The following is a 21,229-nucleotide window of genomic DNA, read 5'->3' on the forward strand; positions in this document are numbered from 1 at the left end:
GCAAGTCCTAAGGGTGTAGCTTGATGAATGTACACAAAGTCAACCCACCCATGTAACCATCACTCAGATCTAGAACATTCCCAGTGCCTAAAAGCCCCATCATTTACCCCCATCAATAATCCCTCCTCCTTCTCCAAGGGTAACCACCACTGCAACTTCTAACACCATAAGTTAGTTTTGCCTTTTTTTGAACTTCAACTAAATTAAATTGCTCCACGTATATTTTTTGTGTCTGACTTCTTTCACTCAGCAGTATGTTTTTGTGAGATGCATCCGTGTTGTTGCCTATAGCAATAATTCATTAATTCTCACTGCTGTATAGTATTTTCTTTTGCAAGTATGCCACAGTTTATTTCATTTTAGTGTTGGTGGTCACTCAGGTTATTTCTAGTGTGAGGTTACTGCAACAAATTATGCTGATCATAAATATTCTTGTACATGTCTTTTAATGTATATGTGCTGGAATTTCTGTTGAGTACAAGTCTATAAGAGAAATTGCTAGGTCATAGGTTATGCTTATATTCAACAAATTATAAACAGTTTTCCAACATGGTTGTACCAATTTCATTCACACCAGCAGTATGAGTCTCATTGCTCTACATCCTCATCAAACCTTGACATTTTCAATCTTTACTTTTAGCTATTTGGTTGGACATGCAGTGATACCCTGTTGCGACTTTTAAGTTGCATTTTCCTGATTATTAACAAGCTACACTATCTTTCCATATATTTATTGGCCATTTGAACATCTTCTTTTATGAAGTATCTGTTCAAGTTTCTTGCCCTTGAACTGATTCTGAGAAGGTGAGTAGACATTAGGCATAAGGCAGGAGGAAGGGCATGTCAGCCAGAGGGAACAGCATGTGCAAATTAATGATCTGCCCAGAGCATGGGAGTAAATGGACAGATGGTGGGAAATCAGCCACTAAAATGCTAAACTTAATCAGAGACTATGAATTGATGACAGCAACATCGCAGGGATCAAAGTGAAACAGCACTAAAGAAGTACAGGCAGTCCCATGCTGTACTGCTTAGTGGATTCTGAGAAATGTGTGATGATCAAATATCTGAAAGTTGAGCAAAGCTCATACACTGGAAGGACAATTCAGTTTCCGATGACCTAAAAGGTAGTGTTTGTAAATGCCTGTTAATGCCTGTGGTACAGTTTTCCTTCTGGCCTAGGTAACCAGGTGGGTAGATGAGCATTTCCTAGGGATGTCAGGGGAGGCTATTGTTAGCAAGTTGCACTTTAGCCATCGTTGGCTATTCCAGGTGAGCCCATTACATACTTTGTGTGGGCCCACTTCTGTTCCCCATCCTTTCTGGCAGCTTCCATTCTTTTTTTATTTTTATTTTTTTAATTTTTTTATGGCTGTGTTGCGTCTTCGTTTCTGTGCGAGGGCTTTCTCTAGTTGTGGCAAGCGGGGGCCACTCTTCATCGCGGTGCACGGGCCTCTCACTATCGCGGCCTCTCTTGTTGCGGAGCACAGGCTCCAGACGCGCAGGCTCAGTAGTTGTGGCTCACGGGCCCAGTTGCTCCGCGGCATGTGGGATCTTCCCAGACCAGGACTCGAACCCGTGTCCCCTGCATTGGCAGGCAGATTCTCAACCACTGCGCCACCAGGGAAGCCCATTCCATTCTTTAAACTACTCCCTAAAGCAGCCCTAACCTGGAAGGGGAAGAGGAACAAGGTCTCTGTTTCCCCTACAATAGCAATGTGAGCTAATTTAGAGCCTTGGTCAGCCCCTCAGCGTGTGCCCACCTAGGGAGAGTCCTGGCCAGCTGCACCCCTTTGAGAGAGGTCACCAAAAACACTTCTTGTAAAGCACTCAGGTATTTCATGGAAGTCGGACCTTCTTCCCCAACAGCAATAGCAGTCAGGCAGGGCCACCACACGGTAATTTCAAATTGCCAGTCTTCAGAGGATGAGTGACAGACTGAATTCAGTTTATGAATTGTGGGGATGGGGGGTGGAGTCATTGTCTAATGGGCAAAAATGTGGGCTCTGTAAAAGTAGTAGGTTATCTGCAGGAAGAAATGAATGTCAACAGAAATGCTTTGACCTACTTGCCTATTCATTAGCGAGCAGTTCTGTTTTGTTGAGGGCCCTCATCTATGTTGTCACATTTCTGTCACTGTGAGCAACACAAGGGCATGGCCAGCTTCTGGTACAACCAGGCTCATCACACAAAAACAGACACCCTTGGCTCTAGAATCTCCACAAATTTCCCAACAAAATAGCCCCCTTGACAGAATAGTGACCCTCCTGAGCCATCTGTAGATGGTCTACCATGAAGCCAGAGTAGTCTTCAGCCTCCGGGAGCCAAAGTTTCCACCCAGACACCCAGAAGCTGAAGCAATCAGATCTGGCCTGCATAAAGGAACTTTTTTCTGGGTCATTCAAAGAATTACAAGTAGTTTCCAGCCTTTTAGATTTAATGGAGTAGTAAATTTTCAGAAAAGATTTCAGTGACCCATATAAAGTTGCCGACTTCTTATTTTTCAAGTAAGGACTGTGATTGTGGGTTCTGTGAAGTTGTATTTAATAGTCATAGCTGTCATTTGTTATCTACTATATGCAAGGCTCTGTGCTTGGTACTTTTCCAGAAATATCTCTTTTGATCTTCACAGTGTCCCTGCAAGATAGGTATTATCTTCATATTACAGATGAAGAGAGAGGCTCAGAGAGGGTAGGTAAATTACCTGATGCCACACAGCTAGTTGATGGCAGAGCCCTGGTTTTCAACCCAGGTCTATCTGATTCCGAAGCCTATGTCTTTCCCATTTTACTGTTTATCACGTCTGAAATATGTGTATATTATTCAGATATGATTTTTAATATCTGGTGTTCTGATGAGATGATAAGATGGTCAGAAATTAAAATTGAGTTTTGTCTTTGTAGAGAGATTTGGGCTTCCAGGAAAAGTCTTAAGAGCTTTTTTTTTTTCTAATTGGCCTACTTCAGTTTATTCAGTGTTTCTCTAATAGATGTGAAAATCCCATAAAAGCTAAAGAGACTGTTTCTATCTGACACTGTGACATGATCTTATGTAAACATGTAGATACACATTTGGTCTGAGATGGTGAGGAATGTAACTTCTTTAAACCTGTTCTGCTCAAATGTGACTTGAAATGGGTTGTCACAAAATAAGGCTTATTAGAGTATTTCAGTGTTCACTGATCATTAATGATTTGGCTGTTAAAGTGAGTAGCTCCTAGTGGGAAAGATTGTCTTACAGAATTAAACTTATTGACCACATAAACAGGAAAGAGAACCCTACCCCAGTTCCCTGTTTGGCCAGAAAAAAGAAGACAAAGGAATAGATTGGGTTGGCATTTGCTAAGATTATCAAGGTCTCTTTGGGCTAAATTGTATTCTCTCTAAATTTGTATGTTGAAGCCCTAACTCTCCAGTACCTCATAATGTGACTGTATTTGGAGATAGGGCCTCTAACTTAACTCAGTTCAAGGTTAAGTGAGGTCATATGGGTGGGCCCTAATCCAATCTGAATGGAGTCTTTATAAAAGAGGGAGAGACACCCACGGATGCTTGTCCACAGAGGAAAGTCTGCAAGCCAAGGAGAAATCAACCCTGCTGACACCTTGGTCTTGGACTTCCAGTCTCCAGAACTGTGAGAAAATAAATTTGTTGTTTAAGCCACCCAGTCTGTGGCACTTAGTTATGGCAGCCCTAGCAAACAAATACAAGAGGAATTAGATATTCGGCATGAGCTGACCCCCTCCCCGCCCCTCATGCCAAGACAGCCAGTTAAGAGAGATATCAGTAGAGCATAGATGAGCTTTTACTATCCAGCAAAGATGGTTTACACTGAGACTGAGGATCAGCTAGGGGAAAGGTTTTCCTGAGAGCAGAAGGAAAGTGAGTATCAAATAGTGATTTTTTTAATAATCAAACTACTGACAGCTATCAGGGAGGTGTGTGTGTTTCTCTCCTTTTTGATATATAATGTACCTTATAATAATAATATTCTTGTGATTATTTATCCAGTGATTGCTCATTTCTTCCCTTAGTTAACAGCTAACAATTTATGAAAGGATTTTATTGGCTAGAGCACTGGCTAACAGTGTGCTTTAGTCAATAAAACTGGGTTTCTGCCGGTTCACCTGGGCTTGAATCTTGTCCCAGCCACTTCCTAGCTGTGTGATTTTGGGCAAATTATTTACCCTCCTGTGCCTCAGTTTCTTTATCAGTAAAATAGAGATAATAGTACCTTCTTTGTAGGGTTGTGTGAGAATTAAACGAATTAACATATGTAAAAACATATGTAAAGTGCTTGGAAGGATGCCTGCCATATAGTAAGTACCTAATGTTAGCGATTATTATTTTAACTTGGGCTTTTTCTCTGCATATGAATAACTGATAGCACATGGTTTCACCAAGATACCTGGCCACCAGGTGCCAGCCCCCCTGAAGTTACCAGCATAGTATTAAAGATGAATGAACAGCCTGAAGAACAGTAGCTATTAAATCTCAGTGTTTAGCATCATCTAGGAGGCTGACAAAACTACAGATTCCTGGACCCTGTCCCCAGCGATTCTGATTCACTAAGTGGGGATGGAGCCCCAGAAATCTGTCTTTTTAATAGGCGCCTTAGGTAATTCTAACACGTGGTTGCCAGAATACCCATTAAATACTAACCCAAAGGAATTTCTTCTATATTCAAAGCTTTTAAATTATGGTAAATGTCATAACTTACTAATCATGAATCTATAATAATTTTCATTTAAAGTATTTGAAATGTTTAAATAAAGCCAACTTAGGTCAATAACGCATATATAAACTTTTTTTAAAATTTATTTTTATTTATTTATTATTATTTTTGGCTGTGTTGGATCTTCACTGCTGTGCGTGGCTTTCTCTAGTTGCAGCGAGCGTGGGCTTCTCATTGCAGTGGCTTCTCTTGTTGCGGAGCACGGGCTCTAGAGCACACGGGCTTCAGTAGATGTGGCGCGTGGGCTCTAGAGCACAGGCTCAGTAGTTGTGGCTCACGGGCTTAGTTGCTCCCCCGCATGTGGGATCTTCCCGGACCAGGGCTCGAACCTGTGTCCCCTGCATTGGCAGGCGGATTCTTTTTTTTTTTTTAATTTTATTTATTTATTTATTTATTTATTTATGGCTGTGTTGGGTCTTCGTTTCTGTGCGAGGGCTTCCTCCAGTTGCGGCAAGTGGGGGCCACTCTTCATCGCGGTGCGCGGGCCTCTCACTATCGCGGCCTCTCTTGTTGCGGAGCACAGGCTCCAGACGCGCAGGCTCAGTAGTTGTGGCTCACGGGCCCAGTTGCTCCGCGGCATGTGGGATCTTCCCAGACCAGGGCTCGAACCCGTGTGCCCTGCATTGGCAGGCAGATTCTCAACTACTGCGCCACCAGGGAAGCCCCGGCAGGCGGATTCTTAACCACTGCGCCACCAGGGAAGCCCAATAACGCATATATAAACTTGCTTTTAAAAATCATCTGAATGATAATTTCCATGAGTGTTAATACAAGCTATTAATAAACTCGAAGAAATTCTGTATTGGATGAAGCCCTCAGTTTCTCTCAAGTTGAGTCCTTCAAAGTGAGGGCAAATTGTCCATTATGCCCCTGAGTGTTGTGGCCTGGCTGAGTGAATTGAATTGAGGACAGCTGGAGAGAGAGATACGGAAGCAGCTTACAGAGAGAAGCACAGAGGACCGTGGCTCATTCATTTGGAGGAAATAGTCCATTCAGCCAGAAAGTAGCAGGCTAGCTATGCAAATTAGTTAGAAAGTCTTGCATGTACATGATGATAGCTGTGAGAGATTTTTTTTTAGGGGGCTAGGACCCTGGAGCTAAAGAAGTTCTGGGTTCTATAGGATGGTTCTATAGGATGGCTGGAGAAAGCCTAGTCCTAAGCTGAAACTGCATGTTCAACCTGGAGCTTGACAAGACACCGTAGTGTTTTCTAGGTTCAGAATAAAAGGTGATTAAGGTTGAGTGCTGGGATAACTTTGGAACTGAAAAATCTGATTTACTGTGTTATGATGCATTCTTAAAATCTGTGCACCTGTTAATTACAGGACTGAAGTTTAGAGCTGCTATTTTTTCCCCCATTGGTCAAGTTGCTGTGCTCAGGTGAAGTGAGAATGGTCATTATTGAGGAAATAAAGGTCAGGTTCAAAGGTGAGAAACTCCAAATCTCTGGGCAGCTGTATAGAAACTTATCAGGACTAAGTTGGTGAGTTTTCCATGTGAGGAGAAGGGTGGTGCCTGGAGACTGTAGCCTGTGTGGGTAACTCACCTGAGTGTTCTGAGGGCGTCATAGGGAGAGATTCTTGGTTATCCAATGGTGTGGTGGTACGGTGTTTCTTTTACCAAAAAAAAAAATTGACTTTAACAAAGTTGAGTAAAATAGACAATACTGGTATTGTTAATTTAGAAAGTTTTCAAGCTGGACTCCTTAAAATCTTCATGCTGCTTTTAAGATAAAAAGCTGCTTAGGTACTGTTAGTTCATTGATTCTTTTTCCTTTACTTACAATAACCTCATAACATGTACCAAGATATCAAAATAATCAAAGTTACTGAATTTATACACTTGGAGCTTCTGTATTCTACTGATATTTATGTATCCATGTATGTATATATTATATATAACTTATAATTTAGAGCATACAGATACCATAAATTGTTTCTAAGTCAAAGTGCCTCAGCTGTATTAATATAACCGTTTTTGTTAATGTTGAGGTTTAAGTCAACCAAAGTGAATTTTTTTAACATATTATTCAATCCTTGGGGGGAAAAGGCATTTAGGTAGGCAGGTGTTTTTGTTTAATTTTTAACTCTATCATCTCTACTACCTGATGTTTGTGTTGTCACTACAGTACCACTTTGTTTGGACAGTTATCTCCAGGAATTGAGGAATTCTTGTCCTTTGTGCTTAATTGTTCCAAGATATTTTAAAATATCATTTCTTATTAGAAAAGCAGTATATATTTATAGTAGAATATTTGAAAATTATAGAAAAGCATAATGAAAAAAATCCTCCACAATTCTAGTACCCAGTGATAATTACCATTAAACGTCTGTTTATTCATTAAAACATCACCTACTAGCCTTTCAGACTCTCTCTATATGTATAAACAGAGTGCATATGTGTATAAACACAAATTAGGAACATACTATGATACTATATATACACTTAATATTATAACATTAACATATATCCCTATTAAATATTCTTCAAAAATATTATTTTAAGAACTACATTGTAGTCTATCTTACATTGCACCAATGTTTAAGATTATTTTTAACTTTTTGCTACTGTCAATAATACTAATCCTTCTTCTGTGGAAATATTTTAACACAACTGTGACTTAACACAAAATAGGGCCAGACTGGAGTTACTGGCTAAAGGTAATAACATTTCTAGGGATCTTGATACAGTTTTCTCAGATTGCCCTGTGGAAACCCACTTGTTTGCACGCCCATTAGCAGAGTATCAGCACCTGTTTCACCACACCTGCAAGAATGAAAATTAACTTTAAAAACAGTTTTACCCATCTAGTAGTGAAGTAGGATGTCTCATTGTTTTTATTCACTTGCCTTTTATTACTGTTGAGGTTGGACATATTTCCTTAGGGTGGTTGACCCATAATCTTAAGAAAATAGCATATATTTTTTAAAGCAGACCTGATTAAGACAAAACGGCTATGACAATTCACAATTAACTCCATTGCATTGACATCTTCATTGTTGTACTAATTCTCAGCTTCCTAGAGTCCATTAAAGGAACTTCTTTTTTTTTTTTTTTAAAGCAGTAGAGTATTTGTTATGATAATAAAGAACTTGAGCTTCTGTGTGAGCCCTGCCAGTTAGTCTTGTGTAACCCTAAACAAGTTGCTTAACTTCTCTAAGCTTCAGTTTCCTTGACTGTAAAGCAGGGCTGATAATCCTCACAGTAATTCTCACAATACTGAGATAGGAATTATTAAAGCATTCAATAAAATGCAGCTACTATTGAAACTGAGAAATGTTTCTCTCCTAATTACCTGATAGGTATGTCAAGGTGTGGTAGCATGCCTCTTAGAAGCCAGAACTTTTCAAGTCCCAACAAGTCGCATGTTTGAATGCACTTTATTATTTAAACTTGCTAGAAGAGCAGCACAGCTAGTGGCACTTTTTTAATAGAAAAAAAAAAGGTGATTGGGGTTGGGAGATCACCTGGATTGCTAGCCCAAGTGTGACCTCAGAGTCCTGCAGGACACAAAGATGCTTGCTGGTGTGGTGCTTGGTACTTTAGAAAGTTGCCCCCAAACTGATGGGATAAACGGGATTTCACTTCTTCCTTCTTCCCCCAAAGGGTGAAAGAAAGAGCACTACTTTAATAATGATGTTGCTAAGCTTGTGAGCTCATTCGAAGGTCATTACGTGAACTTGGCTTTTCCTTTCATTTAACATTGTGCTCGTGTATCCACCTGCCTATTGGTCTAGGGTTTTGTAAATATAATGTAGATTCTCATTCAAATTCTTTCTTTCACTGAGAATTCAGTTCTTTGCATAATGGATTTGAGACCATAAATCTTTTGATCTTTAAAAATAAGTTTCAAATTTTAGATGATATCTAGTCTTCCACCCGGAGGATGCGACTGTGATCTATAGTAGCTGTTCAGCCATGCTGACCGGTTGACTGCCAGATTGGTTGTTAGCAGTGCCGAGGCATCCTGACATCACTCTCTGAACTGCTTTCTCTTTCACATTCTTGTACTTTTCCAGCTGACGGCCCGGAGGGTGGGTGCCGATTCCACCAGACGCTGCAACTGAAAAGCCAGGTTCAGAAATGTCAGGTATCCTCCGGGAGCTGCTCTGTGTCTCTGAGAAAGCTGCCAACATTGCCCGGGCGTGCAGGCAGCAGGAAGCCCTCTTCCAGCTGCTGATAGAAGAAAAGAAAGAGGGAGAAAAGAACAAGAAGTTTGCAGTTGATTTCAAGACCCTGGCTGATGTACTGGTACAGGAAGTTATAAAACAGAATATGGAGAACAAGGTAAGAAAGGTCCCAGCCAATGTAATTGCAGAATATTTGCCCCTGTGGTTTTTCCCCTCTATAGAATAGCATCCCTTCTCCTCGCCACCCCTGCCCCTCCTCGTCCCCCTACCCCCATTACTAACACCTTGGATTCTAATAAACAACTTGGGTTTTTCCCCTTGTTTTGACTACAATATACTAAAATGTGTGCTGCAGAAAAAAATTTTAAATACGGAAAAATAAGAATCCTCTTAATCCTACCACTAGAGAAAACCACAGCTGTTTTGCTAAACATTGTTAGAATATTTTCCTTCTGTGTGTGTACATGGCACATACAACTTATTTCAAAAGAAATGAGAACATACGGTTTTATAACTTTTTTTTTAACTTGATATATTAAGTCCCACCTTTTGACCTAATCATTTATCTAATGGTTGCCTCAGTTATGGGCTCATAGAGTCCTGGAGACTTAAAGTCTCCCTTTATTTGAGTAGGAAAACATTGTTTATAACTAACAATGATTGTAATTCTAGGTCTTTTAAGCTGACTGGGGAAAAGAAATTATATTCATAAGTAGTAATAACAAATAATACCATTAGCAGACACTTATAAATGCTTACTGTGAGCCAGGTACTGTTCTAAGGGCTTTAAATATATTAATTTAATCATAACAATTTTATAAGGTAAGAACAATTATTTCATTGTAATGGATGAGAAAAGGGAGACACAGAGAGGTTAAATAACTTTCCTAAGGTTACACAGCAAGTGAATGGCAGGGCTGGTTTTTGAACACAGGCTGACCGAGTCTGTGCTCTTTGCAATACTATATTGCCTTTTATATGGTAATCTAATAATTTCTTTTCTTTTAGGTTTGGGAGGATAGAATTTTGTGTTGGAAAGCCCTACAAAATATTAGAATCGTTTCTATGAAATTCTCAAAATATTAGGAATCATTTAGAATCATTTAAGTGAATTCTTGACCACAGGCAGGAAGAGAGAATAAATGACCCCTTGAAATTTCTACAAACTGTACTTTTTCATGTCCTATAATATCTGGCTCCAATAAACTAAAAAGGAAGCAAATTTATTTTTGTTACTGATCAAGAGCTGGGTGGAAGGGATGGTTGAGCAACTGGATTAGAAATGTATCAACATTGGGCTTCCCTGGTGGTGCAGTGGTTGAGAATCTGCCTGCCAATGCAGGAGGCACGGGTTCGAGCCCTGGTCTGGGAAGATCCCACATGCCGCGGAGCAACTGGGCCCGTGAGCCACAACTACTGAGCCTGCGCGTCTGGAGCCTGTGCTCCGCAACAAGAGAGGCCGCGATAGTGAGAGGCCCGCGCACCGCGATGAAGAGTGGCCCCCGCTTGCCGCAACTAGAGAAAGCCCTCGCACAGAAACGAAGACCCAACACAGCCCCAAAAAATAAATTAATTAATTAATTAAAAAAAATTAAAAAAAAGAGAAATGTATCAACATTAAGTTTTGTGGGCTAATATTTGCCCCAGAGCATTATAACAAGTTCAGGCAGTTGTTCATTCATGAAGTATATGCCAGGACTTATGAACACATAAATGATATTCACTTTTGGCTTGTATAAAATAGTTTCATGACTCTCCTATACTGTAGCCTCAGAAAGGGTTTCTAGGCAGGCTGGGAGACTGGAGCTTCAGCCCTGGATGAATTGATGAATCGGCTCAGTGCCAGCCCGTGTTGATTTGCATTGTTGTTTTTTTTTTTTTTAATTATTTTATTTATTTATTTTTGGCTGTGTTGGGTCTTCGTTGCTGTGCACGGGCTTTCTCTAGTTGCGGTGATCGGGGGCTACTCTTCATTGCGGTGCATGGGCTTCTCATTGCAGTGGCTTCTCTTTTTGCGGAGCACGGGCTCTAGGCTCGCGGGCTTCAGTAGTTGTGGCACACGGGCTTCGTTGCTCCGAGGCATGTGGGATCTTCCCGGACCAGGGCTCGAACCCATGTCCCCTGCACTGGCAGGCAGATTCTTAACCGCTGCGCCACCAGGGAAGTCCCGACTTGCATTGTTCTTTAAAAGAGTAAAAAATAACAAGTAATTGTGGGCACTATTAAAGCTATTGGCCATCTGTGAATAACTGAGCTCAAATATTTGAAGCATTTCCTTGCTTTTATTGCCTGAGAACTGTACTCATATCATAATTCAGCACATATTTTGAGAGAAATTATCTTTACTGCAGAGAAAATCAGAAGCAAAATGTGTCTGAAAGCTTCCTGGTCATACAGAGATGAGAGAAACTTCCTATTTAGTTTTTTTTTCTTTTTTTTTTAAATTCTATATTGGCACATAAATTGTTGGCAAATAAAATATTTCCCCTTTTTTGCTATATCACCTTCCTAGCCTGATGGCTAATGATACCTCCAACAAGTACAGAAAACACACCTGACAATGAAAACAAAATCAAATGTTATCCTCTGATACCTTCTATCCAGTCTCAAGTAATCATCTCAGGTACTTGGTCAATAACATTAACTTGTATAATCTACTTAGGTACTGTTTAGGAGCAACAGTTAAAACATCTCCTTTGTAAACATTCTAGCTCTATGGCCCTTAACTAGAAGGATGAAGTTTCCAGAAGTACTTCTGCAGACTCAACAGTACATAAGGAAACCAGACTTCTACCATGATTTGGACTTTCTAAAGGGGCAAAGGAGCAGGAAAATATTAAAAAACTAAGTACTGAACCAAGCTGACTTCACTTTTTATACTTGTTATACTTGGGTTGATTTCTGGAATTGTAAATTTCAGATCTAATTGTGCTATTTAATTTGAAGTATAAAATGAAAATCTGTTCAGAATTGAACATAAATGTGGGATTTTTTTTTTTCTTTATTGTTGTATTTTTGTCATACTCTGAATCATTCAGTTTCCAGGCTTGGGAAAAAAAATTTTTGGAGAAGAATCCAATGAGTTTACAAATGATTTGGGTAAGTATAAAAATCTTAACGTATTTTTATAACTTAATTATCATATGGTATTTTTATTTTCAACTTACATCATGAAGTAAATGGATGTTTGGAAGCCTTTCATGTAAATAACATATTTGAATGTTAAGCTTCATTCAGTACTTCAGAATATCATGCCATTTAAGATAGGGAGATGTGGCATTTTAGGATTATTTAGCAAGTCCACATGTATTATTCTAGGTATAAATCTGTAGCATTTGAATAATGTATGATTTAACCTTTGGGAAAGTTGCATGGCCCTTTGGGAATCTGATGGAAGTTATAGATACCCCCAGAAAGACGCACATCTACACAGTTTTGCAGGCAATTTCAGGTCCAAGTAAACCCATTTGTGGACCTCCTAGGGAGTCCATAGACCTTGGCTGAGAATGTAGAGGAGGCCCTGTCCCTGAAATCACCTCATGGCTTCTCTGGTCTCAGAACCTCTGTAAAGGGAGTTGGACAACCAAAAAGGTTCCTTTTACTACCAAGTTTTAACTCTTATTTAGTTTCCTGTGGACCAAATTCTCCTTTGATGGACCACCAGTTCCCTTGTGATAGGAAAATATCAAAATTGCTGATCCTTTTTAGAGAAACAAACTGTTTTTAGTTTGTCTGGGTTTTTGTTTGTTTAATGGTAGAAGATTAAAGTAGTGAACTTTAAACACTGATCATGTGACAAATAGTTAAACATCTAGAGGCATGTTTACAAAGAAAACTAATTTCTGGATTAACTCTGGAGAAAAATTTGTCTCCTTCATGGGCAGTGTATTAAAATGCACTTAATTCTATGACACTCAGTAAGAAGAAAGAAAAATCTCATTTAAACTTAAGATTAAAAAAACCACCTGTACAGGAATAAAGACACAGTTGTAGAGAATGGACTTGAGGACATGGAGAGGGGGAAGGGTAAGCTGGGATGAAGTGAGAGAGTAGCATTGACATATATACACTACCAAATGTAAAATAGATAGCTAGTGGGAAGCAGCTGCATAGCACAGGGAAATCAGCTCGGTGCTTTGTGACCACCTAGAGGGGTGGGATAGGGAGGGTGGGAGGGAGATGCAAGAGAGAGGGGATTTGGGGATATATGTATACATATAGCTGATTCACTTTGTTATACAGCAGAAACTAACACGATCTTGTAAAGCAATTATACTCCAATAAAGGTGTTAAAAAAAAACACCTGTGACTAACCCGTAAGAAATCCTACACTTAAAATCCTGTTTGACTACTTCATAAACAGTTATTTTAATATTTCATTTACGTATCTAGAATTATAGGGGCAAAAAGGCATTCCACGTACATTTTCCTTAGAACTGAAGGAGAGAATGGGTTTAGCAGAGAACCATGGCGAAGGGGAGGGGCTGGTGGATGAGGTGAGGTGAGACAGTGGAAGTTCAAAGGAAGGAGTTTGGATTTTCCTCTAAGCATGATCGGAATTCAGTGGCAAATTTTAAGCAAAGGAGTAATGTGATATGATTTGCTCCCTTGAATGATCCCATGACTTTTACTGAGTCTAGTGTAGGTGCTCAGCAAGTGGCAGTGATTAGCATTATTATTCCCCAACTTTAACAGTCTCATTTAATTGAATTGAACTACATGTAATTGACTGTTTCTTGCTGTTTCAGAATCATCATTGTAATAGACTCACACTGTGCTTCCCAAACTCTAAGGATCACATGAATCACCTGGGGATCTTGTTAGACCTCAGTAGGTCTGGGATGGGGACTGCAGTTCTGAATTTCTAACAAGTTCTCAGGTGATGCAAATGCTGCTGTTCTTGGAATGGCTAGGTTAGTTAGGAGTATTTGTCTATATACCACAAAATCTCCAAAGTGCCATGTTTTCTTAATTTTTAAAAAATTTATATTCTGCATTGCTGTGACTTTCTGTTGCTATTAACTTGCCTGTTTTTGCCAGCCTCTTTTCTTACTTTTGCGGGGGCCGGAAACCAGATTAAGCAAGGGTCTAAGAAGTGTCTTTAAAGTGATGGTAAAGCACCTGGATTCGGTAACTTGGGATTTCAATCGCAGAAGCAGCTTTGCTTACATCCTGATTTCCAGTGGTTTCACAGAGAGCTATTCTATGTATGTCATTTAGAGTCCTACCGCTTTACCACATTTAAAGATTAATGTACTTCATCTTATGTTACTTTACTGAGCATAAACAATTTAGGGAGGTAGAAACCCTTCTTTGTACTAATAAGAGCTCCATTCTTTTCAATAACATATTCAAATGTGAATAGGGTGACCCACAGTATATTAAAAGGCAAAAGGCAAAAGGCAAAAAATATAAAGATTGATTATCAAGGACTCAGGGTTCTTAACTGGTCCATGAGCTCCCTTAAACTAGATACAAAAAACTGTGTGCATGTGCCCATGTGGACATTTTTCTGTAGAGTAGGTCCTTTGACACCTGAAATTCATTCCTCGCTGTTAGGTACATGACTGACCACTGAGCAGCTATGACTTTATGAAGGCCACTGGGTGATTCTGGCAATCAGCCAGGTTAGGAAACACTGGTATGGATATATTGCCCTCACCTAGTCTGAGGTGCCCTCACAGCTTTTGTTTCTTCCCACCCCTCTGTTGTTCTTTCTCCCCTGAAACTTGAGATGTAATGGTCTTTAGTTTGTCTTTACTCTAGGGGAAAAGATTATCATCAGACTGTGTCCAACAGAGGAAGAAACAGTAGATCTTCTCAACAAAGTCCTTAATGGTAACAAGTTGGCATCTGAAGCATTAGCCAAGGTTGTACATCAGGACGTTGTGTTTAGTGACCCAGCTCTGGATGCAATAGAGATCAACATTCCACAGGACACTTTGGGAGTTTGGGTGGATCCTATAGGTAAGTAGAGAGAGTGTTTGCTTTTGTTTATTTGCTTTCATTAGTAATCCTTTTTTTTTTTTGGCGGGGGGGTTAGAAAAATAAAAATTGAGGGTATGGTTTAACTCTCCTAGGAGTTTTAAAATTTTTGAATTTTTAAAATGATAAATGACTTTCACTGCCGTGGCCCGGGATCAATCCCTGGTCAGGGAACTGAGATCCCACAAGCCGTGCAGTGCAGCCAAAAAAAAAGATAAATGAAGAGCTGAGGTGTGTGTTATATACATATATCTATCACACATATCTATAACATGTGTGTGTGTGTACACACTTATACACACACACACACAGGCACATATACAAAGCTGAATTAACTCATTTTTGAAAGACCTCAGGGGCCAGACTGCTAAATATGAGAGAAGAATGAAGTGATAGCAGCTATAACTAATTGAGCACACATGCCATTTTAAGAACATTCAGCACTGGCAGATTATTGCTGTCCAGCTCATCAGATTTTTTAAAAAAAATCAAAATCCAGGTTTTTATGTGAGATCTCACAGTTTAACCACTGGCTACTAATTCAGTTAAACAAGCAAACAATCAAAACCACTATACCGGCCAAGCAAAACACAGCTGAATGTGACTCTTAGCAGTCAGTTTGTGAGTCCTGTGTAAACCTCACCATTAATTTTGTGGTCATGATTATGGTAGAACCATAATCTATAGCTCATTGTTTAAAAAGTGTAGGCCTAGGGCTTCCCTGGTGGCGCAGTGGTTGAGAATCTGCCTGCCAATGCAGGGGACACGGGTTCGAGCCCTGGTCTGGGAAGATCCCACATGCCGCGGAGCGACTAGGCCCGTGAGCCACAACTATTGAGCCTGCGCGTCTGGAGCCTGTGCTCCGCAACGAGAGAGGCCGCGACAGTGAGAGGCCCGCGCACCGCGATGAAGAGTGGCCCCCGCTTGCCACAACTAGAGAAAGCCCTTGCACAGAAACGAAGACCCAACACAGCCAAAAATAAATAAATAAATAAATAAATAAATAAATAAAGGAATTCCTAAAAAAAAAAAAAAGTGTAGGCCTCTCTCAATGATGCTATTAATATAATGCCCTAGGTATTAATCTTCAGAAGTCCCCCTTTTTCCCCCAACCTTCCTGGCATATTCTACCCAGTACAACTGCAACCAATCACGCTGAACAGGCAAACTCCCCCCACCCTCCCCATCCTACAAGCACATTAATAATGATAGAAATGCCTTTAGTTATCAGAGAATTAGAGAATATTCAGCCTATGGATTGTATATGCAAACTAAGAACGTTTTCCAGAATCTTTTATTGCTTGAAGGTAAATCAGCCTCAGTTAAGGTTTTTGAGGGACAGAAACCTTGTTTTCTTATTCTATCCTGAATTGATTCTGTTAGCTAGTTCTCTGGATCTTGTGCCTGGCACATCCTTAACTGGGCATTAACTCATTAGATGTTGGCAGTCAGCTGCTGGCATGTACAGTCTTTTAAGAAGAAACCTAGCTACTTGGCTTCTTTTTCTCAGGCGTACCATCAATTTCTTCCTCTTGTACTACCATCATTGTCTCCTTCCTTCTAATTTGAGGGACAAAAACAAACAAACAAAAAGGTAATTCCACCCCTGACAGATTCCTGGAAGGAGGCTTTCCCATCCGCCTTGGACTTATCCTCTGATTAGTAAGAGCTCTAAGGAATCCCCTTGGTTATCCTGAGCTATTAGCTTTTAAATGATTTTGACATGTGATGGATATTTGAGTGCTTGTTATTTGCAAGGTGCTATGCTAGCTGCCATAGGAACTATAGACATGTCCTTTCTCTCCAAGAGTTTCTATATAGTTGGGAAAATGAAACACAAGCAGCTTAAAAGTGAAATACAAGAGGTCAAAAAATAATTCAATATAAGTGGCACCCAAAGGTAAAAACTGATTGGTTACTATCTTAGTCAGTTTGGGCTGCTATAACAAGATACCATGGACTAGGTAGCTTTTAAACAACAGAAATTTATTTCTCACAGTTCCAGAGGCTAGGAAGTCCAATATCAAGGTGCCAGCATGATTAGGTGAGGTCCTTCTTCCTGATTCATAATTGGTACCTTTTCACTGTGTCCTCACATTCTGGAAGAGACTAAAGATCTCTCTGGAGCCTCTTTTGTAAGACACTAATTCCATTCATGAGGGTTCCACACTGAGGACTTAAGTACCTCCCAAAGGCCCCACTTACTAATACCATCAACTTTTGGGGGTAAGAATTTTGGGGGGACATAAACATTCAGACCATAGCAGTAACCAAATTAGAAGAGAGAAACGATATAGTACAGGGTTTGTATATGTATTCATCATCGTCTTCTAAGTAATCATTTCAAATAATCCTAACAAATTTACTTCATTTTTCAGATTCAACTTATCAGTATATAAAAGGTTCTGCTGACATTAAATCCAACCAAGGAATCTTTCCCAGTGGACTTCAGTGTGTCACTATTTTAATTGGTGTCTATGACATACAGACAGGGGTGCCCCTGATGGGAGTCATCAACCAACCTTTTGTATCACAAGACCTAAACACCCTCAGGTAAAAGATGAAAATTTTTGGTATATTATGGTTTTTAGAATTTACAACCTCAGCTTTGCTTATTGTCAAGATGATCTCTCCGCATGACATTCCCATGACTCAGTAGATTTGGTATTCCTACTAAAAATCTGCATGTTTGAATTAAGGTTCTTTTTATTCTCAGCCCTGGGTCTCGCAGCAAAATGTGACAACGATCTAATGAAAAGCTGAGTAGGTACGGCCAGGGTTAGGACCTGGCTCTGGGGTGCTCTTCCGGTAGAACTGCCAGCATCACTTCCTTTAATGCCTCCTCCTTCCTCAGGCTCCCCTGGACTCCTGTGCAGGGCACAGATGCTCTGATCCATGGCCCATGCTTGCAGGGCTCCAGGGCATGGCAGAGGCCAAGAAGAAGCAGCTTTTCTCCTGTGATTTCAGTTTTTTTATTGAAATAGATAATATTTTTTTCCACTTGTATAGAACTGCATATTTTTATTCATAAATTTATTTGTTTTTTATTATTATTGTTTTTTGGCTGTGTTGGGTCTTCGTTGCTGCGTGCGGGCTTTCTCTGGTTGCAGTGAGTGGGCTTCGCATTGCAGTGGCGTCTCTTGTTGCGGAGCATGGGCTCTAGGCGCTTGGGCTCTAGGCACGCAGGCTTCGGTAGTTGCAGCATGCAGGCTCAGTAGTTGTGGCACATGGGCTCAGTAGTTGTGGCTTGCAGGCTCTAGAGCGCAGGCTCAGTAGTTGTGGTGCACAGGCTTAGTTGCTCCGCGGCATGTGGGATCTTCCCGGACCAGGGCTTGAACCCGTGTCCTCTGCATTGGCAGGTGGATTCTTAACCACTGCGCCACCAGGGAAGTCCTAGAACTACATATTTATATTAAACTTTGACTTGCTTCAAGCAACTGAGAATTGTTTGTTCTTTAATAGTCATAAACTACACCTATGGAATTTTGATAGTTTTCTTCTAACCCAGCCTTCTTCCAAACTGAAAGTGTTTGTTGTCTTTAAAGGGTCGTTAAGAAGTTAAAAATAAGTGGGACTGGATGCTGGCATAATCATGACCTAGAAATGGTTGACAAAGTAGTTAGTAGCACAGATCCTAGAGTGAGACTTCCTGGGTTTGAATGCAGATTCTACCACTGATTTACATTCTTACACTTACATTCTCTAAGCCTCAGTTTCCATCTCTGTAAATAAACTATCAAGCATATATAGTAAGTTAAACATTGAGAAATGATAGGTGCTATTTTTGTTGTTGCCAAAAATAATGAGTCCATCTTTCTTGGTGTTAAAACCAAAGTAGAGCTAGTGAATTAGAGAATGAAAAGGCGTTACCAACTGAAGAAAAACTTAAGGATTGTGAAAGATTTGCAGATTGAAAAGATTATTTATCTGTTCATCTTTCCCCCCATTAAACTTTAAATGCCAAAAGTGGCAGTGAAACTTTGCTCTGTTCCTGGAGGCCAGAAATCCCACAAATATTTTAGCATTGTCCTAGATGGGTGTGATAATACAGAAAAACTGAAAGCATTCCTAACCTGCAACAGCACAGGCAGCAACATGCACAGGGAGTAACTTTTAGAAATGAATTAGCTACTTGGTATCCATTTCTAGGCTTAAGGACCTTGAGACCCATTATGTTATATATTTTTCATATCATCAAGTGGGGAAGCCATATGAGCAATGAAAAACGAATGGGATAACCTACGGCCACAAACTGAATGTTCTCTTCCACAGGTGGAAAGGACAGTGCTACTGGGGCCTTTCTTACATGGGGACCAATATCCATTCATTTCTGCCTCCCGTCTCTACAAGAAACAGCAGTGAAACGCAGAGCCAAGTGACCCCAAACCCCAGCTCCGAGGCGGAATGCTCCCACCCGTTCTCAGCTGTCATTAGTACAAGTGAAAAGGAGACTGTCAAGGCCGCACTGTCACGTGTGTGTGGAGAGCGCATATTCCGGGCAGCTGGGGCTGGTTACAAGAGCCTCTGTGTTGTCCTCGGCCTTGTTGACATTTACATTTTCTCAGAAGACACCACGTTCAAGTGGGACTCTTGTGCTGCTCACGCCATCCTCAGGGCCATGGGTGGGGGAATGGTGGACTTAAAAGAGTGCTTGGAAAGAAACCCCAACTCGGGGCTTGACTTGCCACAGTTGGTGTACCACGTGGGAAACAGAGGCGCTGCTGGAGTGGACCAGTGGGCCAACAAGGGAGGACTGATCGCTTACAGATCAAAGAAGCAGCTGGAGGCATTCCTGAGCCGCCTCCTCCGACACCTGGCCCCTGTGGATGCACATACATAGACGAGCTCCATCCTCAGGGACTCGAAACCCACCTTCCTCTTTTGAGGAGCATTTTTCCATTATGTGTTCATAACGTTAATGTCAATAAATGACTGATATTCGTGCCGCAGTTAAATGTGTGAGATTCTTAATAGTGGATTTTGTGCTATTAATGTTGCTTTAAACACTTCAATAAAATATTGAAGACAGGAAAAATTCCTGCTCAATTAGTAAACCTCTTCTAAACATCTAAGGTATAAGTTAATGTCACTGCAGTATTAGGGAGAGCAAAGAGGGGGTTGAGCTTAGTTTTGTTTCCCTTCTGGAGGAAAAATCTGCAGCTTTAGCCTTTGGCAAAACATTTAGAACTGTGAATTTAGCCATGTTCATGTACTTTCAACAGTATTATGTTTCTTACAAGAATTAAAGCCTGGAGCACTGTGGGCTCCTTCCTACTCACATACCCTCTCATACTCACACACACATTCTAATATTCTCTCTCAAATTCATAATCTCATGTGCCCTCTCATTCTAATTCTCTCTAATTCTGTCTCTAATTCTCTCTAATACTCTTACATACACACTCCATTTCTGTTGGTAAGACAGAAGGGGATAGGGTAAAGAGGTTTCCGTAATTTTTGCATATTTACTGCACTTCAAAAACCAGAGGTAGAGTTAAATATACACAGTCCTTGGACTACTAGAATCCCATGTTGAAGGTCCTCTGAGGTGGGTGGGACCACTTTTCCCATCCTGTTTAGCAGCCCTGGTGAGGAGGTAGCGCCACCATCTGGAGGGATTAAACTCTCACCTCTGACTTCTTTTGGCCTTGCGCCCTCTGGGGGCCAAAGGATATTTTCTGGAGCATCCTGTTTTTCTACAATTACAAACAAATGAAAGTAAATCAAACTCTTTTTAATAGTATTTCATTGCACACAGCAGATTAAATGGCTTATTTAGTGACAAGGTTACAGTTTTTTTTTTTTTTAATTATTTGTTTTATTTATTTATTTATTTATTTATTTATTTATTTATTTATTTATTTATTTTTGGCTGCGTTAGATCTTCGTTGTGGTGCGCGGGCTTCTCATTGCGGTGGCTTCTCTTGTTGTACGGCACAGGCTGCAGGCACGCAGGCTTCAGTAGTTGTGGCTCATGGGCTCTAGAGAGCAGGCTTGGTAGTTGTGGTGCATGGGCTTAGCTGTTCCGCGGCATGTGGGATCTTCCGGGACCAGGGATTGAACCCATGTCCCCTGCATTGGCAGGCGGACTCTCAACCACTGCGCCACCAGGGAAGCCCAAGGTTACAGTTTTTAAAGTCAGCACGTGCTTTGTGATTGTGGGTCCTCAAGCAATTTATTCTTACCACTAACAGTCTAATTTTAAAGGTTGATTTTTAAGTCAAAGTGAGTTCATTCTTCACAAAACACATTAAAAACCAAAACCCAGGGCTCCCCTGGTGGCACAGTGGTTGAGAATCTGCCTGCCAATGCGGGGGACACGGGTTCGAGCCCTGGTCCGGGAGGATCCCACATGCCGCGGAGCAACTAGGCCCGTGAGC

The 21,229-nt window shown here is 40.6% G+C and overlaps 1 protein-coding gene across 7 annotated transcripts in view; it reads left to right on the forward strand.

Moving 5' to 3' along the window:
- Positions 1-19,791, forward strand: part of INPP1 (inositol polyphosphate-1-phosphatase) — a 35,004-nt gene extending 15,213 nt beyond the window's left edge. For 4 of the 7 annotated variants that reach the window (XM_061203366.1, XM_061203357.1, XM_061203346.1 and 1 more), the window contains exons 2-6: positions 8,754-9,021; positions 11,903-11,963; positions 14,631-14,831; positions 17,228-17,402; positions 19,122-19,791. In XM_061203366.1, the coding sequence (XP_061059349.1) occupies positions 8,818-9,021; positions 11,903-11,963; positions 14,631-14,831; positions 17,228-17,402; positions 19,122-19,689 (1,209 nt within the window). In that variant the 5' untranslated portion in view covers positions 8,754-8,817 and the 3' untranslated portion in view covers positions 19,690-19,791. Of the gene's footprint in view, positions 1-6,141; positions 6,163-8,753; positions 9,022-11,902; positions 11,964-13,660; positions 13,778-14,614; positions 14,832-17,227; positions 17,403-19,121 lie in introns of those variants that run through there. The other 3 variants (XM_061203382.1, XM_061203389.1, XM_061203394.1) reach the window with 3 other exon arrangements.
- The last annotated feature ends 1,438 nt before the right edge of the window (positions 19,792-21,229 follow it).

This window comes from Eubalaena glacialis, chromosome 1, assembly GCF_028564815.1.
Source record: "Eubalaena glacialis isolate mEubGla1 chromosome 1, mEubGla1.1.hap2.+ XY, whole genome shotgun sequence".
NCBI lineage: Eukaryota > Metazoa > Chordata > Mammalia > Artiodactyla > Balaenidae > Eubalaena > Eubalaena glacialis.